This window comes from Humulus lupulus, chromosome 6, assembly GCF_963169125.1.
Source record: "Humulus lupulus chromosome 6, drHumLupu1.1, whole genome shotgun sequence".
NCBI classification, from domain to species: domain Eukaryota; kingdom Viridiplantae; phylum Streptophyta; class Magnoliopsida; order Rosales; family Cannabaceae; genus Humulus; species Humulus lupulus.
In genome coordinates, this window is record NC_084798.1 from 141,609,357 (window position 1) to 141,625,814 (window position 16,458).

General features: G+C 36.2%; 2 protein-coding genes across 2 annotated transcripts; one reads left to right on the forward strand and one right to left on the reverse strand.

Moving 5' to 3' along the window:
• Positions 1-5,484: 5,484 nt before the first annotated feature.
• On the reverse strand, positions 5,485-8,635 carry LOC133785503 (uncharacterized). Its single transcript, XM_062224730.1, has 3 exons — positions 8,512-8,635; positions 7,330-8,000; positions 5,485-7,134 (listed from the first exon to the last, which is right to left on the reverse strand). Exons 1-3 carry the CDS (start codon positions 8,513-8,515, stop codon positions 5,485-5,487), a joined length of 2,325 nt encoding a protein of 774 aa, XP_062080714.1. The 5' UTR covers positions 8,516-8,635.
• A 3,580-nt stretch (positions 8,636-12,215) lies between these two features.
• LOC133785504 (uncharacterized) lies at positions 12,216-13,283 on the forward strand. Its single transcript, XM_062224732.1, has one exon. It carries the CDS (start codon positions 12,216-12,218, stop codon positions 13,281-13,283), a length of 1,068 nt encoding a protein of 355 aa, XP_062080716.1.
• Positions 13,284-16,458: the final 3,175 nt, after the last annotated feature.

Below are 16,458 nucleotides of genomic sequence, written 5' to 3' on the forward strand. Positions count from 1 at the left end.
TACCCTTCCCCCGCATGCGCCTGGCAAGGCATCAAGGGTCTCACTATGCGAGGCTACCCTTCCCCCGCATGCGAGGCTACCCTTCCCCCGAATGCGCCTGCCAAGGCCACGAGAGTCTCACTATGCGAGGCTGCCCTTCCCCCGCATGCGCCTGCCAAGGCCACAAGGGTCTCACAATGCGAGGCTGCCCTCACCCGCGCGCCTTGCGACCCAGATGCGCGCCAATGCCTCGCACAGCAAGACACACCTCACCACGCTAGGCACCAAGGGTCTTGCCTTGTGAGACCCATCCCCATGCCTCGTGAATGCCCAAGTCATGCCTGGATACTCGCTTAGGCACCAAGGGTCTTGCCTTGTGAGACCCATCCCCAAGCCTCGTACATGCCTATTTCCAGGCCTCCTACCTGGAGGTAAGGACGGGATAAAAGAAGTATGGATCGACACTTACTAAAATATAAAGAAACCTAGAGAAGATATTTATGTAAAGGGGACCACTAGGGACGAGATAAATGTACAAGCACGGGATGTACAACCCTGAAAAAGGGCTAAGGCATGACTCTGACATCTGTGTCCTACAAGTAGTGGAGGTACGGATTTGTACAGAGAGTGGAAGCACTACATGCATACCTCAGACTATGTACCAGGCCGACACCATAACCTTCTGCTCCACCACAACCTGTGCCACTACCCTGACAATGTACCTATGCACAATCTTGTCCCCTGGGACCACAATGTATGAGGAGCCATTAGAGCTCCAGTATAAATAGATCATCACCCCTCTAGAAAAGGGGTTGGAAAAATTGATTGTATGCTAAGGCTGTTAAGTAATATACAATTTCGACTCCATTGGAGTTCTACATATTTACTCTTTCAAGTTTTCTCCATCTTCTTCTGAGATACCTTTGGCAATATAGTCTTAGTTTCCTAACCTTATATCGTTGACGAGATTTCACCGTCAACAACGATCAACCCCTATGATTTATTAAATGACAATTCAAACCCTGTGTTTTACAAAATGGATCAAAGTAGTACCATAGACCCAATTTTTGTTAAAATATATTAAATTAGGGTAACTCCACAAACTAACCTTATTCAGCCCTATATTTATAACTCTAACCCTTAGTTAAAGTTTTTGACATTTTTAACCCTTTAAGACAAAATTACCCCTTTTGTTAAACAACCCAAATAAAACTCTGGTTTCTTCCCCTTCCCCCTTCCCGTCCATTGAAAACCCTCCCTCCCAAACCCAGATTTATTCCCGTCGAAGCTGTGGTGGTACTCCGACCAGCACCCACCTCGTCCCTCCTCCCACTTGCATCATCATCTCCACAGCCACCAGCCCCTTTTACACTCTTGGTCCCGAACCCACGAGCCCATCCCCTCCGCTTGGTCTCGACGCCGAACCCACCCACATTTCAGCCATATCGTCGAGCCCACGTCGCCGGAGCCCACGTCGCCGGAGCCCACGTCGCCGGAGCCCAAGGTTTACAACACCTAAGACCCCACACTCCCCTTGCAAGCCCAATACCCTTGCCCAAGGTATTGTTGTTGGGATCCCTTGTTGTTATTATGACTCCTTTGTTTATTTTGAATTTGTACTTTGGTTAAATTTCTAACTACTTGAGGCATGTTTTAATTGGGAAATAAGGAGTGAATTTAGTGTGAATTTGGTGTGAAGTGAAGTTATTGTGAACCATATGTAATTTCAGTGTGAACAATGTGTGAAATTGGTGTGAACCATGTGTGATTGTGTTGTGAATTTAGTGTGAACCATGTGTGAAGTGAAGTTGTTGTGAACCATATGTAATTTCAGTGTGAACAATGTGTGAAATTGGTGTGAACCATGTGTGATTGTTGTGTGAACCATGTATGAAGTGAAGTTGGTGTGAACCATGTGTGATTTTAGTGTGAATAGTGTGTGAATTTGGTGTGAATAGTGTGTGAACGATGTGCGAACCATGTTCCGAAATTATGGTGAACAATGTGAGAATGATGTGTGAACCATGTGTGAATTTGGTATGAATGGTGTGTGAACCATGTTTTGAACTTATGGTGAATAATGTGTGAATTATAAAAGGAAACTACACTAACTAACCCTATTAAAAGTGATTCTTGAACCTTTTCTTGATTATAATAAGCCATTATTAGAGTTATTTCCTTGTAGTGAGGCAAGAGTATGATGAGAAACTTGTACATACTGTCAATATCAAATTGTACTGTCTTATTTTGAAGTGTTGAAATAATTTCTAAGTGATGTGTATTATGGTATGGCCTCGGCTGAAATCATGAATATATATATACATATATTTCTTTAATATATATATGAATATATGTACTAGAATGAGGAATGTGACTGTATTTTGGGAACTTTTGAGGAAATATGTGTGAACTGTGTGTGAATTATGTGAGGTTGGTGTGAATTTGGGTGAGCTATGCGTGAACCATGTGTGAACCATGTGTAAATAATGTGTGAACCGTATGTGAAGAAAGTGTGAATATATCTGAGTTATGTATTAAACGCTTATTTAATTTACCTTTTCAGATGTCACTCCTCATGCTTCCTACTGAGAGGCATTATCCAGCAAAGGCTGCGTATAGGGGAGGGAGCATTATGAGTACAATAATAGCGAAGTTCACGACATTTGACTTGTTGGAACGAGCGAAACAGTCACCATTCAAGCAATTCTTCTTAGCTCCGCCTCTACAATATTCTGGAGTTATTATTCACCAGTTACTGCTTAGGAGAGTTGTTGGTAGAGGAAAGAACGAATACTGCTTGAATTTTAATATTTGTGGTCAGAATACAAGGTTTGGAATTAGTGAATTTGGTTTGATCACTGGATTGAATTGTAGAATTTCTCCGGATCAGGCAAAGTATAAAGAAATGACCAAGAGTAAAAGACTTCTCCAGACATACTTGAACAATAAAGAATGTTTGTCTTCTGAAGAGTTGGAAGATGGATTCAAAAGGTGCGATGTGAAAGAAGACGTATGGAAATTAGGTCTATGTTTTTTGGTAGACTCTCTTTTATTACCTAGTGAACCAAAGAAGAAATGCTTTATTGATGTCCTTTCCATGGTGGAAAATGAAGATGACTTCTTCAACTATCCTTGGGGGAGATTATTGTACGAGAAGACATTATTCGGCTTGGCAAAAGATATGGAAAGGCTAAGGAATAAATACTTGAAGAATGTTGAGCAAAAGAGAAAAAGACCAGCACCTCAGTACACAATTTATGGTTATGCCATTGCTCTGCAATATTGGGCCTATGAAATTTTCACAAAGTTCTCTGCATTTGCTGATCAACAACCCCTGGCCTTTCCAAGAATGCTTAGCTGGTCAGCGCATAAAATGCTGAAAGAGAAAGATATTGAAGGTGTATTTAAGAAAAAAAGTGTAAGTCGTTAAGATTTTATTTGAGTTTGTGATTTATAAGTAATGTTTATACTTTATTAATTTATTATTTTGTTGCAGAATCTTGTGAAGGCCACGCTCAATCCAAGACCCGAAGAGAAAGAATTTCATGACTCTATTATTCAAGGACTAGATGAACTACTCATGGGACGTGTTATTAGCTTTGTAGACGATGATGTGGAATTGGAGTTTGAAAGGGAAGAACGTGAGGAATCTCCCACAAAGTCCGATGTAGCAAATGGGCATCGTCATGAGCAAGACAAGAAAGAGATACCAACTCCAATTAACACCCACCATGAAAAGTTGTTAGCTGGTATTGACACTTTGAAAAGTAACCAACAAAGAATGGAGGAGAAGTTGGATTATCTAATTGAATTAGTGCTCTCGCAACGTAAAGGTAGTGATTCTGAGGATTCATTATCAGATGAGCATCTTGCTTCACCACACCGTACATTTATTATGGAGCACATTGTTGGAGAAGATAGCCCTAGATGTAAGGTGGTATCTCCTGGAGATATGGCTGGGGTGGAATTCAAGAGAAGGAGGGTTCCAACGAAAAGAATTTTTGGTTCCGAGTTTACTGATCCAACTAAGAAGAAAAAGAAAGCAAAGACAATTGTAACTAATCCTTGTGAAATTAATCCCCTACAGCCATATGACGAAAAGCAAATGAGACGTTTTAAGAAATGGGTAATTGGTTTAAAAAAGAATGATAAGCCTATTTCTCTCTTGGCTGGTTCGTGCACTGCGAAATGGTTTATTCAGCTACTTACACCACGTACATGGCTGGACGGACTGGTAAGACTACTGAAATAATTTTTTTTTAAAAATATATATAATTTGAATGTATATTTACTTATAATATTTGGCATGCAGCACATTGATGCAGCTTTAGGGTTGATGAAAGAACGAGTGTACACTTACAAGAAGACTTACTCCGAAAGATTCACCATCGTGGATTCTATGTTCCAACAGTTCTTCGAACCACATTGGGAACAATTCAACAAGAAGAAAATCAAATCAAGCTACATTTGGCCACAAGAAGTGCTTGATTACTTGGTAGGTGATGATAACAATTTCAAAAGGAGTTGGAAAGACATTGACAAAGTGTTTACCCCAATTAATTTTTCTGGGACACATTGGGTGTTGTTAGAGATATCATTGACAAGCTGTCTTATAAAAGCTTATGATTCTGATATCACTGTGGTCTCCAACAAGGAGTTTGAGAATAAAATGAGCAGATGGGGAAAAATGCTACCATTTCTAATTCAATCCAGTGGGCTGTTAAGCCATAGGAAAGATGTCCAACTACAAGCACAGAAAGTGCGTTTTGAGTTCACAAGACTTGGCACAGAAAAAGTGCCACATACCAAAACTAGGTATAACTCTGTTAACCATATTTATATTAAAAGACTTTGGTCTTCCAATAATCAATATGGTCTTCCAATAATTAAAAAACTTTATTTCCTTTGCAGTGGCGATTGTGGGGTATATGTCATCAAACATCAGGAGTACTTGCTAGCCAAAAAACCGCTATCCGAAGTGAATGACGACAACATGGATTTCTTTAGAAAAAAGACTTGTGTAGATTTGTTTTACCATAACTTACAACCATAGTTGTCTTTTATTTAAATATATGTATCTTACTTTTGAATGTATGAAGAAACTATGTCAACTTCATCTCATTAAATGGTATTGAATGACTTCGTTTATTTCATCTTAATAGTGGAATGGATAAATCTTTGTCACTTTTATCTTATTAAGTTATGTGTGAATTGGGTGTGAATTAAGTGTGAATCAGGATTGAAATATGTGTGAACCGGGATTGAACTATGTGTGAACTAGGTGTGAACCAGGTGTGAATTATGTGTGAATTATGTGTGAACCGCGTGTGAAATATGTGTGAATAATGTGTGAACTATGTGTGAATTAGGTGTGAATTATGTGTGAATATGAATTAGGTGTGTCCGAAACAACAAACTTTAACACAAAAAGTCGTATTACTGAATCAATCTAAAAATTCAAATTCCGCAATTGAAGAGTACAAAGTAAAACAATAAAAGTACAAACTAAGAATGTCTAGACGGCGGGGGACAAACAGTGGTGCACGTCACTCGATTGTGGCCCAGGACACCACATCTACTACATCTATGTTGTTTGCTATTCTTCTCACCCTTTGATAAACGTCGTTTCTTCTTTGGACGACCAGCCTTCTGCTTCATTAAAGGAGGAGCTATCATCATACTTCCTATGTCATTTGGTATCACCCAAGATTCTTCATTACCCAGCGTATATACAGATCCACCATAGGATGACAACCACGCTTCAACTGTGTAGAATCTGGAGCATAAACTATATGGACTAATGCCACGATCTCGAGCACCAGCTAGAGTGTGTTCACAAGGAAGACCTGTCAAATCAAATCTTCTACAACTACATGTTTTCCTCCTCAGGTCGACATCTCCATCAAGATCACCATCCAATACTGTTATTTCATACTGACTAGACGGAAAAGAGAACGAGGTAGTGGACTTGTCTGCTAACTTTCGCAAATCAGCTTCCACTTCTGTGGCAAGAGGACTTGTAGTCGCTGATGTTGCAGTTCGACGCTTGAAAAACCATTTTTGTAAAGTGTGCCTCATAAATTCCATGAGACAAGTAATTGGCCACCCACGTGCCTCAGCAATGACATTGTTCCAGCTTTCGGCAATACCTGTAGTCATTAAATTATATCGATGACCAGGAAAGAAAGAACGAGCCCACTTTTCAAAACCCACTTGATTCTCTAAGTATTGAGCAATTGCAAGATCTTTGAATTTGATCTTCTCAAAATGGCGTAAAAACTCTCGCTTTCTATAAGCTTTCGCTGTAAGGAAGAATTCTTCATGGCAATGGTCAGTTTTGAACTTCGCACGGATATTCATGCTAACATGATGTATACAAGCACCGTGGTGTGCCTCAGGAAAATTTTTAGTCAAGGCACTTGCTATACTAGTATGTCTATCAGACACGAATACTAGATTCTCCACTTCACCAATCGCTTCCTTCAACCTCAGTAGAAAATACAACCATGAGTCATTATTCTCTGAATCAACTACTGAAAATGCAATTGGATATATTTGCTTGTTAGCATCTTGTCCCATGGCACATAACAAAGTACCACCACACCGAGTAGTCAAGAAGGTTCCATCTACACATATAACTGGGCGAATATATGTTTTAAACCCCATTATAGAAACACCTAAGGCCATGAAGCAATATTTGAACCTACCTTCATTGTCCATCTGCAAATGAGTAACAGTTCCAGGATTTTTTTGCTCCATCATGTATAGAAATGAGGGAAGTTTCTGAAATGATGATTCTGGTGTACCTCTTATGTAAGCCAATGCATGCTCTCGACACCTCCAAGCTTTAGCATAGCTCATATGAACTCCATATGATAAACTCATATCTTTTACAATTGACCTTGGCTTGTAATTAACATCATCACCCTCAAATTTTCTCCTTATGACATGTCCAATAAGCCATGGGGATGCCTGACGGTGATCTTTATGTCGAACATCCAATGAACATGTGTGTTCACCGAAAAATTTACGAACCTCGAACATATTGGAATTAACCAATTTTGTAGCCCTCAACCTCCATTTGCATTTATCATCAACACATACTGTACACCATATATTTTTCGCAGACTTCTTTACTTTAAACTCAAAGTTTTTCTATAATGCATAAAGATGGAGTTTCATCTTCAACTCTTGCTTGTTCTCAAATATTTGACCCTCTTTTATTTCCCACGAATTGATACTCGAAGAAGATGTCAGTAATTGAGCTGTTGAAGCTGAAGTAGAGCCTTTTTCCCCTTGATTCAACAAAAGTGGAGTACTCCATAGATTATCTTCGCCAACCTATCTTACTTTACGACCTATATTATTTGAGAAATCATGGCTCTTCAATACTTCATTGGAGGTTGACTGTTGTAAATTATGCTTCACAAGTACATCATTGCAGGTAGACCTATCAATATTTTCATTATCATCTGAGCTTAATGCATCATTATTATCATCATCACAACTGTCTTCATTGCCATCTGCATCATTATTATCACCATCACAACTGTCTTCATTGCCATCTGCATCATTATTATCATCATCACAACTGTCTTCATTGCCATCAATGCAAAAATCATCATTCACTTTGGTTTCAACTGGAGGAATAGTATACAACTCACGTGTTTTAGTAACCAAAGGATCATTACTTCTCTTCTCTATAGTAGACACACATAGGGGTGTCCGATGATTGATAGATGTTCCTATCTCATCAAGAAAAAAAGCAACATCTTCATCATTACTAATTAAAGATGGAGGGATACCTTTACTTCCAAAATGATAGATTACATTTAAGTCAAGATCAATACAAGACTTGTCAGCTCCGATTAAAGTATACAATTGATCAACAAGACTATTGTAAGTGATAGTCTTTGGCACCTTCATACCCTTGCTTTGTTTAGCACTAAATGACCAACCTTCGTTCAAAACTTGTTCCCACGATCCATTATATAACACCACAATATTTATATGTGTTTGACCTGCATAACATATGACAAAAGGTTCGAAATCTAAAGGTTATTAGGTAAAACTAGCCAAAAGAAATAAGAAATAAATGTGTGAAGCAAGCATGTGTGAACCAAGTGTGAAACGTGTGTGAACAGTGTGTGAACCCAGTGTGAATTATGTGTGAACCAAGTGTGAATCATATGTGAACCAAATGTGAATCATGTGTTAAGTACTCGTGAACCAAGTCTGAACCAAGTATGAATCATGTGTGAACAAAGTGTGAATAATGTGTGAACAAAGTGTGAACGCAGTGACCAAAATTGCGAAAATGTGAACCAAGTGTGAACAAAGTGTGAATAATGTGTGAACAAAGTGTGAACATAGTGAGAACACAGTGACTTAAATCGCGAAAATCATTCGAAAATTCGTCATCTCAACATAAAATTATCTCCTTTCACAGATTTTTTAGTGTATAGTAGTTCCAAAATTCTATTTAAACTATTACACAAGACACCCATAACCTATAAATAAAAAAATACTTACTCATTATCAAATCAAATGTTCAATCTTCTTCAAGTTTGGGAGATGATTTTTATTTAATCTTCTTCAACTTGGGTGAGAAGAAAAGAGATGTGGGAGATAACGTCACTTTCTAAATCTTGGTGCGAAAAAATGGTGATGACCCTTGAGATTTGATGATTTGAGAGAGAATATGTGTTTGCTATATTTTGTGAGAGTAGATCATTTCCATGGCTGCTAGGTACGTGCAAGACAAATAAAAGAGAGAACAACTTAATATCTATTGAAGGGTATTGATGTCTTTTTAAGTGCCTATAAGGTCATTAATGTGAGAAACATTAATGAGGGGTTATGGTTATAAATATATGGTGAAAAAGGGTTAATTCATGGAGTTACCCTTAAATTATAAGATCAAAACTTGGGTTGTTGGAGATGCGATAAGTTCACAGGAGCAGAGAATGTAGTCGAGGAGTGAAGAAGAAAATATTATATTTGAAAATATTTTGACCAAAATAGCGTCAAGGGTACTATTTTGATCCATTTTGTAAGTCAGAGGGTCCAATTTTTTTTTTTTAATAAAACACATGGGCCAATCAAATATTCAAGAAAAACTCAAGGAACAAACTGATATTTTCTCATATATATATAAGTACGAGCACTTGCATGACATGTGCTGCTATTGAATTTTCACTTATAATTTTAATTTGAGACAATATATAAAACAAAATTTGGATTGTAATTGATTTTTGATTTAATAATTCATCCTTACTCCAAATAAATAAATGAATAAATCAAACAAAAGTTTGTGAGTTATTTTTAAAATTTATCCACAGTGATAGTCTCTGATATTTTTTCTTGGCAATTCTTCTAATTTAAAAATTGTAACAACTAATTTTGTATTATTAAAAATGTAATAATTTTTTAAAATAATATATCATTGTCTAACATACAATTTGAAAGAGCACGTGGTAAATATATTTTTAAAATATGATTCCTAATTTGTAATGTAATACATATATTAGTATGCATTATAAATTGAAAGTAATAATTTTTTTTTTGAAGAGTAAACACATTTATATTAATTAGTGTAGTCTCTCATTTTTATATATTTAATGGTTAAATTTTTTTTTTATATTTATAACATCAATTAGAATTTTTTTTTTAATATTCTATTATATAAATATATAATATATATTAAGTAGTGTGAAAACCAATTAAGTGATACAAGTGTTAGCCAATATTATTTAATAAAAATAAAAAAGAAATAAACGAAAAAAAATGGAGCTGTAAAATGATTAAATGAATAAAAAAATATGAATAATTAATATGTATTATACACAGATTACTAAATTCTACATTTAACAAACAAAACAAAATCAATGCATAATAATTAACATATATGTTGCAGAGCATACTCTAAGTTGAAATTAAAAGATAGGGAAATATAAGGGAAAAAAAGGGAGATAATTGGAAATAAAGACAAATCTTAGACGAATTTCCACTTAGAGAGATATAGATTCTTATTAAATTAGTAGAATATATATGGTTTTTTTGGCAAAACTTTAAAAATCACATTTTTTTTAGCCTAAAAGTTCTTTTGAGGTTTGTTTGAATTTGCTATCCAAAATAGCCTTTTACCTTAAAAAGTTATTCCCTACCAAGCTACAAGGAATAGATTCTCCGAAAAAAAAAACTTTTGATAATTTGAAAGTTAAAAGTGGAAGCTTAGCCCACCATATACCTATATAACGCATAAGAAGATGTTACAATTGGTCCCCTTTTGACTTTTACTTCAAAATAAAAATTTATTGAAAAATAAATAAGGTGATTCTATTGTCACACACTTTTTTTTTTTCACTTCACACTATTTTTTAATTAATTAATTATTACTAACTATATCTTTATTATAAATTTATACAAATATATCTATTAGTTATTTAACAATAAAATTATATCCATCACCTACACTTTTAACACATAAACTAAATAACAAGTTTAAAATAAATATAAATATTAATATTTATTTCTTAAATATTTTAATTTTTTTAACAATTATAAAAGTCAAATATATTAAAATTAAATAATTTTTCATAAGGCAAGTTTTTTTAATTTTAATATTATTTGTGTTTATTTTGTGTTTAAGAGAATAAAAATTAAATTTTGTAATTGAATTTTCTTCTAAAATATAGAGATGTGTCAATTTTTCTTTATTATTTTAATAAATCATGTGTGTGGAATTTTTTTTTTGAAATACTTTATAAAAGGGTAATTTTATACCAAATATAAATTAGTAAAGGGGATTAAATTTCAAATTTCAAAAAGAGAGGGCGTGAGGTTTCTCTCTTATTTCTCCATGGCGAGACGCAAGAAGATTAACTAGAAGCCTGCTATTAGTACTATGGTGAATGAATCCCCTTCGGTCAAAGAAGCATGTGAGGAGACGATGACTGGTTTAGAAGAAGAACCGCTGGCTGTGGTGGAGGAGGTATTCAAGGATACCTTGGTGGATTTCCCTGAGTTCGGGGGAAATGTCCCAATGGATACAGATGAGGGAATGTCTGGGGTGAAGAAGACTAGTGTGAAATGGAGTGATCAAGTTGATAATGAGAATGATTTTCAAAGTCAGGCCAAAGATAAATGGTCTTAGTTTCGGGCATTGATACCGAATCAAGGAGGAGCTCGGCTGAAATTTGAGGAACCTTTAATTCGAGATGGTCAACGGATTGCTAAGGTTGATTTGGAGGAGATAGAATTTGAAACTTCCTTCTGGAACTCAGCAGTGGTGTGTATGGTCCTTGGAGATAATCCTCCCTTTGCTGTGTTTGAGGGTTTTATTAAGAGAATTTGGGGTAAACTAGGTATTGAACGGATTGCTCGATTGAATGTTGGTTATACTCTTATAAAATTCAGGGATGAAGCTACACGAGATTTGGTGTTGGAAGCTGGAGTTGTCCATTTCGATAGGAAACCAGTTATCTTGAGACCATGGTCTACTGATCTAGATGCTATGAGGTTAGTGAAATCTATTCCTGTTTGGGTTAGATTGCCTGGACTTGGGCTGCAATACTGGGGTACTAAGTGTTTGAGTGCCCTAGTGAGTACCATTGGTAATCCTATACTAATAGATAAAGTTACAAAAGATCGATCCATGATGCAATTTGCTAGGGTGTTAGTGGAGGTTGAAATAACAGAGGAGGTTCCTAAATCCATACAATTTTTAAATGAAAGAGGGCAGTTGATGGAACAATTGCTGTAATTTGAATGGTTACCGACTCAGTGTAAAAGGTGCAGAGTGTTTGATCATACTGAGGCTTTGTGTAATAGGAAACAGGGTGAGGTTTGGAGGAAAAAAGATAGAAATATTGAAGGGCCTAAACAAAAGTCCACTGATCGTAATTCTTTCCCTGTTACTACAGGTTCAGCTAGTGAATTAATCTCAAAAGATAACAAGAAAGCAGATGCTAAGGAGAGGTGTGAGTTCCATTCTATATTAGCTCCTACTGGTACAGCTAATGAAATAGTCTCAAAAGATTCCCAGAAAACTGATGATAAGGCGAGGTGTGATTCAAGAGAGAGGCTTAATTCAGATTGGCTCACTCCTAAACGAGTGGGGGGTGTCAAGAGTTTGGCTTCTACTTCTCAGAATAAGTTGAAGAATTCTTAGAGTGCTTTGCAAGATAGGATAATGGAGGTTACGAATTTGGGGCTATCTACAACAAATATGTTCAATGGAGAATCACAACATTCTTAGCTGGAATGTCCGGGGCATTAATAAAAGGGAGAAGCAGAGATCCCTGCGTACTTTTTGTTATTTGAACAAAATTGGTATAGGAGCTTTTTTAGAAACCAAGTTGCGTGGTAATAAAATAGAGGAGATGATGACTAGTCACTTTGTTGGCTGGAATCATTATACTGGGTCAGCTAATGAAGGAAGAATTCTTCTGGTCTGGCAGGCCAATATTGTATCTGTTGAAGTGTTACAAGATAGTGATCAGTTTATTCATGCTTATGTTAAAGAGTTGGGTTCGAGTAAAGAGTTCTGTTTGTCTTTTGTTTATGGGAGGAATACGATTGATGAGCAGTTACAGTTATGGCAAGATTTATCTAGGCTGTCTTTTCCAGTCAATCCTTGGCTTGTGGCTGGAGACTTTACTGCTGTTTTTTATTTTAATGATCGGCTTGGTGGTCGTGATGTTGCTGCTATGGAAATGGTGGATGCTCAAAGATGGAGATCTATAGGGTTGGTTGATGAACTTCGCACTTGTGGTTCCCATTACACTTGGTCAAATAAGCAAGCTGCTGAGGCTAGAATCTATTCCAAATTGGATCGTATATTTAAAAATGAAGCCTGGTTGGACTTATTTCCTCAATCTGAAGCCTATGTTAATTGGGACATGATTTATGACCATTGTTTTTGCGTCATTAAAACCATAACAACTTTGAACTTAGGCATTAAACCATTCCGTTTTTTCAATATGTGGGCTGACCATGAAGGATTCAGAGAGACTGTGTTGCAGAACTGGATTAAGCCGATAAAAGCTCATGGTTTAGAGAGAATAATGAGGCAATTGGTGAGACTCAAACATATCCTTCGCAAGTTTAACATAAGGGAAATTGGTGATGTTGTGCACAAGTATACTGTAGCCAAAGAGAACTACCAATCTGCCCAATGTCAGCTCCAAAAGGATCCTTATTCAGCTAATCTTCAAAGAGAGGAAAGGTCTGCATTTGGGACTTTCTCTAGTCAATCTAGATACTATGATAGCTACCTTAGACAAAAAAGCAAAATTAACTAGCTTCGGTTTGGTGATGATAACACGACCTATTTTCATGCGTGTTTAAAATAGAGGAGGGCTACAAATCGTATCACCTCTTTTATTAATGATGCTGGTTAGATAAATGAGAAGTTTGAGGATGTAGTGGCTCATTTTTTGAATCATTTTCGTAGTATTATGGGCAGCCATAGTACAGCTTCTGCTCCTATTCAGAGAGATTGTTTTAGTCATGGAGGCATTTTGTCTTTGGATCAGCAACTGAGGTTGATGAAACCATTTAGCAAGAAGGATGTGGAAGATGCTATGTTCAGTATTAATCCGATTAAAAGCCCGGGTCCTGATGGATATGGGTCGGGTTTTTTCAAAGTAATGTGGAAAGATTTGGGAGAAGAAATATCTGATGCCATCTTGGGATTTTTTGATCATGGATTGCTGCCAGATGAGCTTAACAGTGCAACACTCTCTCTGATTCCGAAGGTTGAAACTCCTACTATGGTTGTGGAGTATAGACCCATAACTTGTTGTAATACACTCTACAAATGTATTTCAAAAATGCTATGTGGTAGATTGACTAAGGTTCTTCCTCTTTTAATTAATCAACATCAAGGAGCATTCGTTAAGGATAGATTGTTGGCTCATAACATTCTCATCTTTCAGGATATTATAAAAGGGTACAAGAGGAAAAACATCTCCCCTAGGTGTGTGATGAAAATTGACCTTAGCAAAGCTTATGACACTATAGATTGGCAATTTTTAGAGGATATTCTTTATGCTTACTGTTTTCCCAGCCGGTTTATATTGATGGGTGATGATATGTTTGAATGGTACATCTTACTCTATTATGATGAATGGTAGGATTCAAGGGAGCTTTATTGGTAAAAAAGGTCTAAGACAAGGGGATCCCTTGCTGTTTGTTCTAGTCATGGAATACTTCACTCGACTTCTCATTCAAGCTTCTTATAGCAAGGATTTCAGATTTCATCCTAATTGTAAAAAACTGAAATTAGTTAGCCTTTGTTTTGCTGATGATTTGGTGCTTTTTTGTAAGGGAGCTTCTAATTCGGTTCAGATTATCAAAGAGTGTTTCACATAGTTTAGTTTGGCATATGGTTTAACAGCTAATTTGGCTAAATCTCAAGTATATTTTGGGGGTTTGGATGAGGAAGATTCAAAGCAGATTCTGACTAGGCTCCAATTTGTAGAAGGGTCATTTCCTCCAAAGTATCTTGGAATTCCTCTTCGGCCTACTAAATGGAAGGCTGGAGATTGTGCTATTATCATAAAAAAGATTCACCTAAAGCTTCACACTTGGTTAAGTTGTCATCTTTTGTTTGCTGGGCGTGCACAACTTATTAATTCTGTGTTATTGGGCATAAGATCGTTCTGGATGAGTATATTCCTCCTTCCCATGAGTGTCATTTATTAGATAGATCATTTATGCAGAAGGTTTCTTTGGGGGACTAATGACAGTAATAGGAACAGAAGCAAAATGCATCTCACTGCTTGGGATCAAGTCTACTTGCCTAAGAGTTTGGGTGGTATTGGGTTTAAGGAAGGGTCCAAATGGAATAAAGTATTACTAGCTAAGTTTATTTGGGCTATTTCCTCTAAACAAGACATCCTCTGGGTGAAATGGATGGATGCCATTTATCTCAAAGGGCATAATTTTTGGGAGTATAAGATCAAAACTGATGTGAGCTGGTACTGGAGAAAACTTGTCAATTTGAAATCTGTCATCACTTGTGGCAATCTGGAGGATGCAGCCAAAGCTAGCAAAATTAATCTGAGAAAGCTCTATGTTCAGATGCTAAATAAGGAGAGAGTCCATTTTGCCAATGTAGTTTGGTGCAATATGGCTGTTCCTAAGCATAGGTTTATTTTATGGCAAGCTACTCTTGGGCACTTACTCACCCGAGATAAGCTAGTTCACTGTCATTTGAGTATTGCTTCTTTACTGTGTCCGATTTGTGAGCTGCAGCAGGAAACTCATTCACATCTGTTTTTTTATTGTCATTTTTCTCAGCAAGTTAGATCAAATGTGGCTTCTTGGCTAGGAATTGATATATGGTCGGTTTAGTATGAAGATTGGTCCTCTTGGATATTTGGGAGACCTAAAGGTCTGAAGCAAAAAATAGCAGCAGCTGCATTGGCTGCTTCAGTTTATATGATATGGTGGAATCGTAACACTTGTCTATTCAGATTTTACTCTATGACAGTTGATAGTATAGATCATTTGATCAAGTTTTATTTGAAAGCTAGAATTTTTAGACTTCCTAGGAAAAAATTTGGGAAAAATGATTTAGCTTTTGTTGAGAAGTTTGACCAGTTGTAATTTTTCTAGTTGTGATGCTCAGTTAGAGTTTGAGCTGTAATTGTTTTGTTGAGTTTTAATATATTATCTTTTCATAAAAAAAATAAAAAATTAGTAAAGGGTGTGAAAAGAAATTATTAAATTTAATGAGTATGATTAGAAAGGGGTGAGGAGAGAAAAAAAGTGGGTACCAATAATAGCATCCCATATTCAATTAACTTTTTTTTCCTTCGTTTTTCTCTGTGGTCTATTATTACTATTTCCTCTTTTTTATTCTTTTTCAAAAAACCTTAGCCTTCCTTCAATATTAAAACAGTCAATTATAAGGCCATGATAAACAAAGGCGGGTCAACATGCATGTAACCAAACCTTGTCCCCTTCAAACCTTAAGGCAAATTTGCAAGTTAATAATCTACATTATTATCTTTTTTATGAACATGCCAAAGATTTACATTACGTAAGACACCTAAAAATTTCCTAATACAATCAAGATAATCACCAAGAACAAAAACACCAGTTGAACACACATACACTATACTATTTCCTAAGCATCTATCTCAATTTCATGTACTTTAAATCCCAGAGACAAACAACACCTCAGACTAATACAATTTGAGCAGTTTTTTTACGTCCCTTCAGAAGAGTCATAGAATTTGAGTACCTAAAACGTACCCATTTGCATGTCCCCCAAGAGGGACATTAAATTTATTTCATGTCCCCATATGTGGGAAGTGAATTGTGGTCCAAAAATGCACACCATTCGCGTCATAGAGGAGTGTTAATGCTTTTTTTTTTTTTTTTTTTACTTTTCTGCATTTTTCTTAATTAAATAAAACAATTTTTTTTTGTTTTTATTATAATTATTAATTATATAATAAATATTTG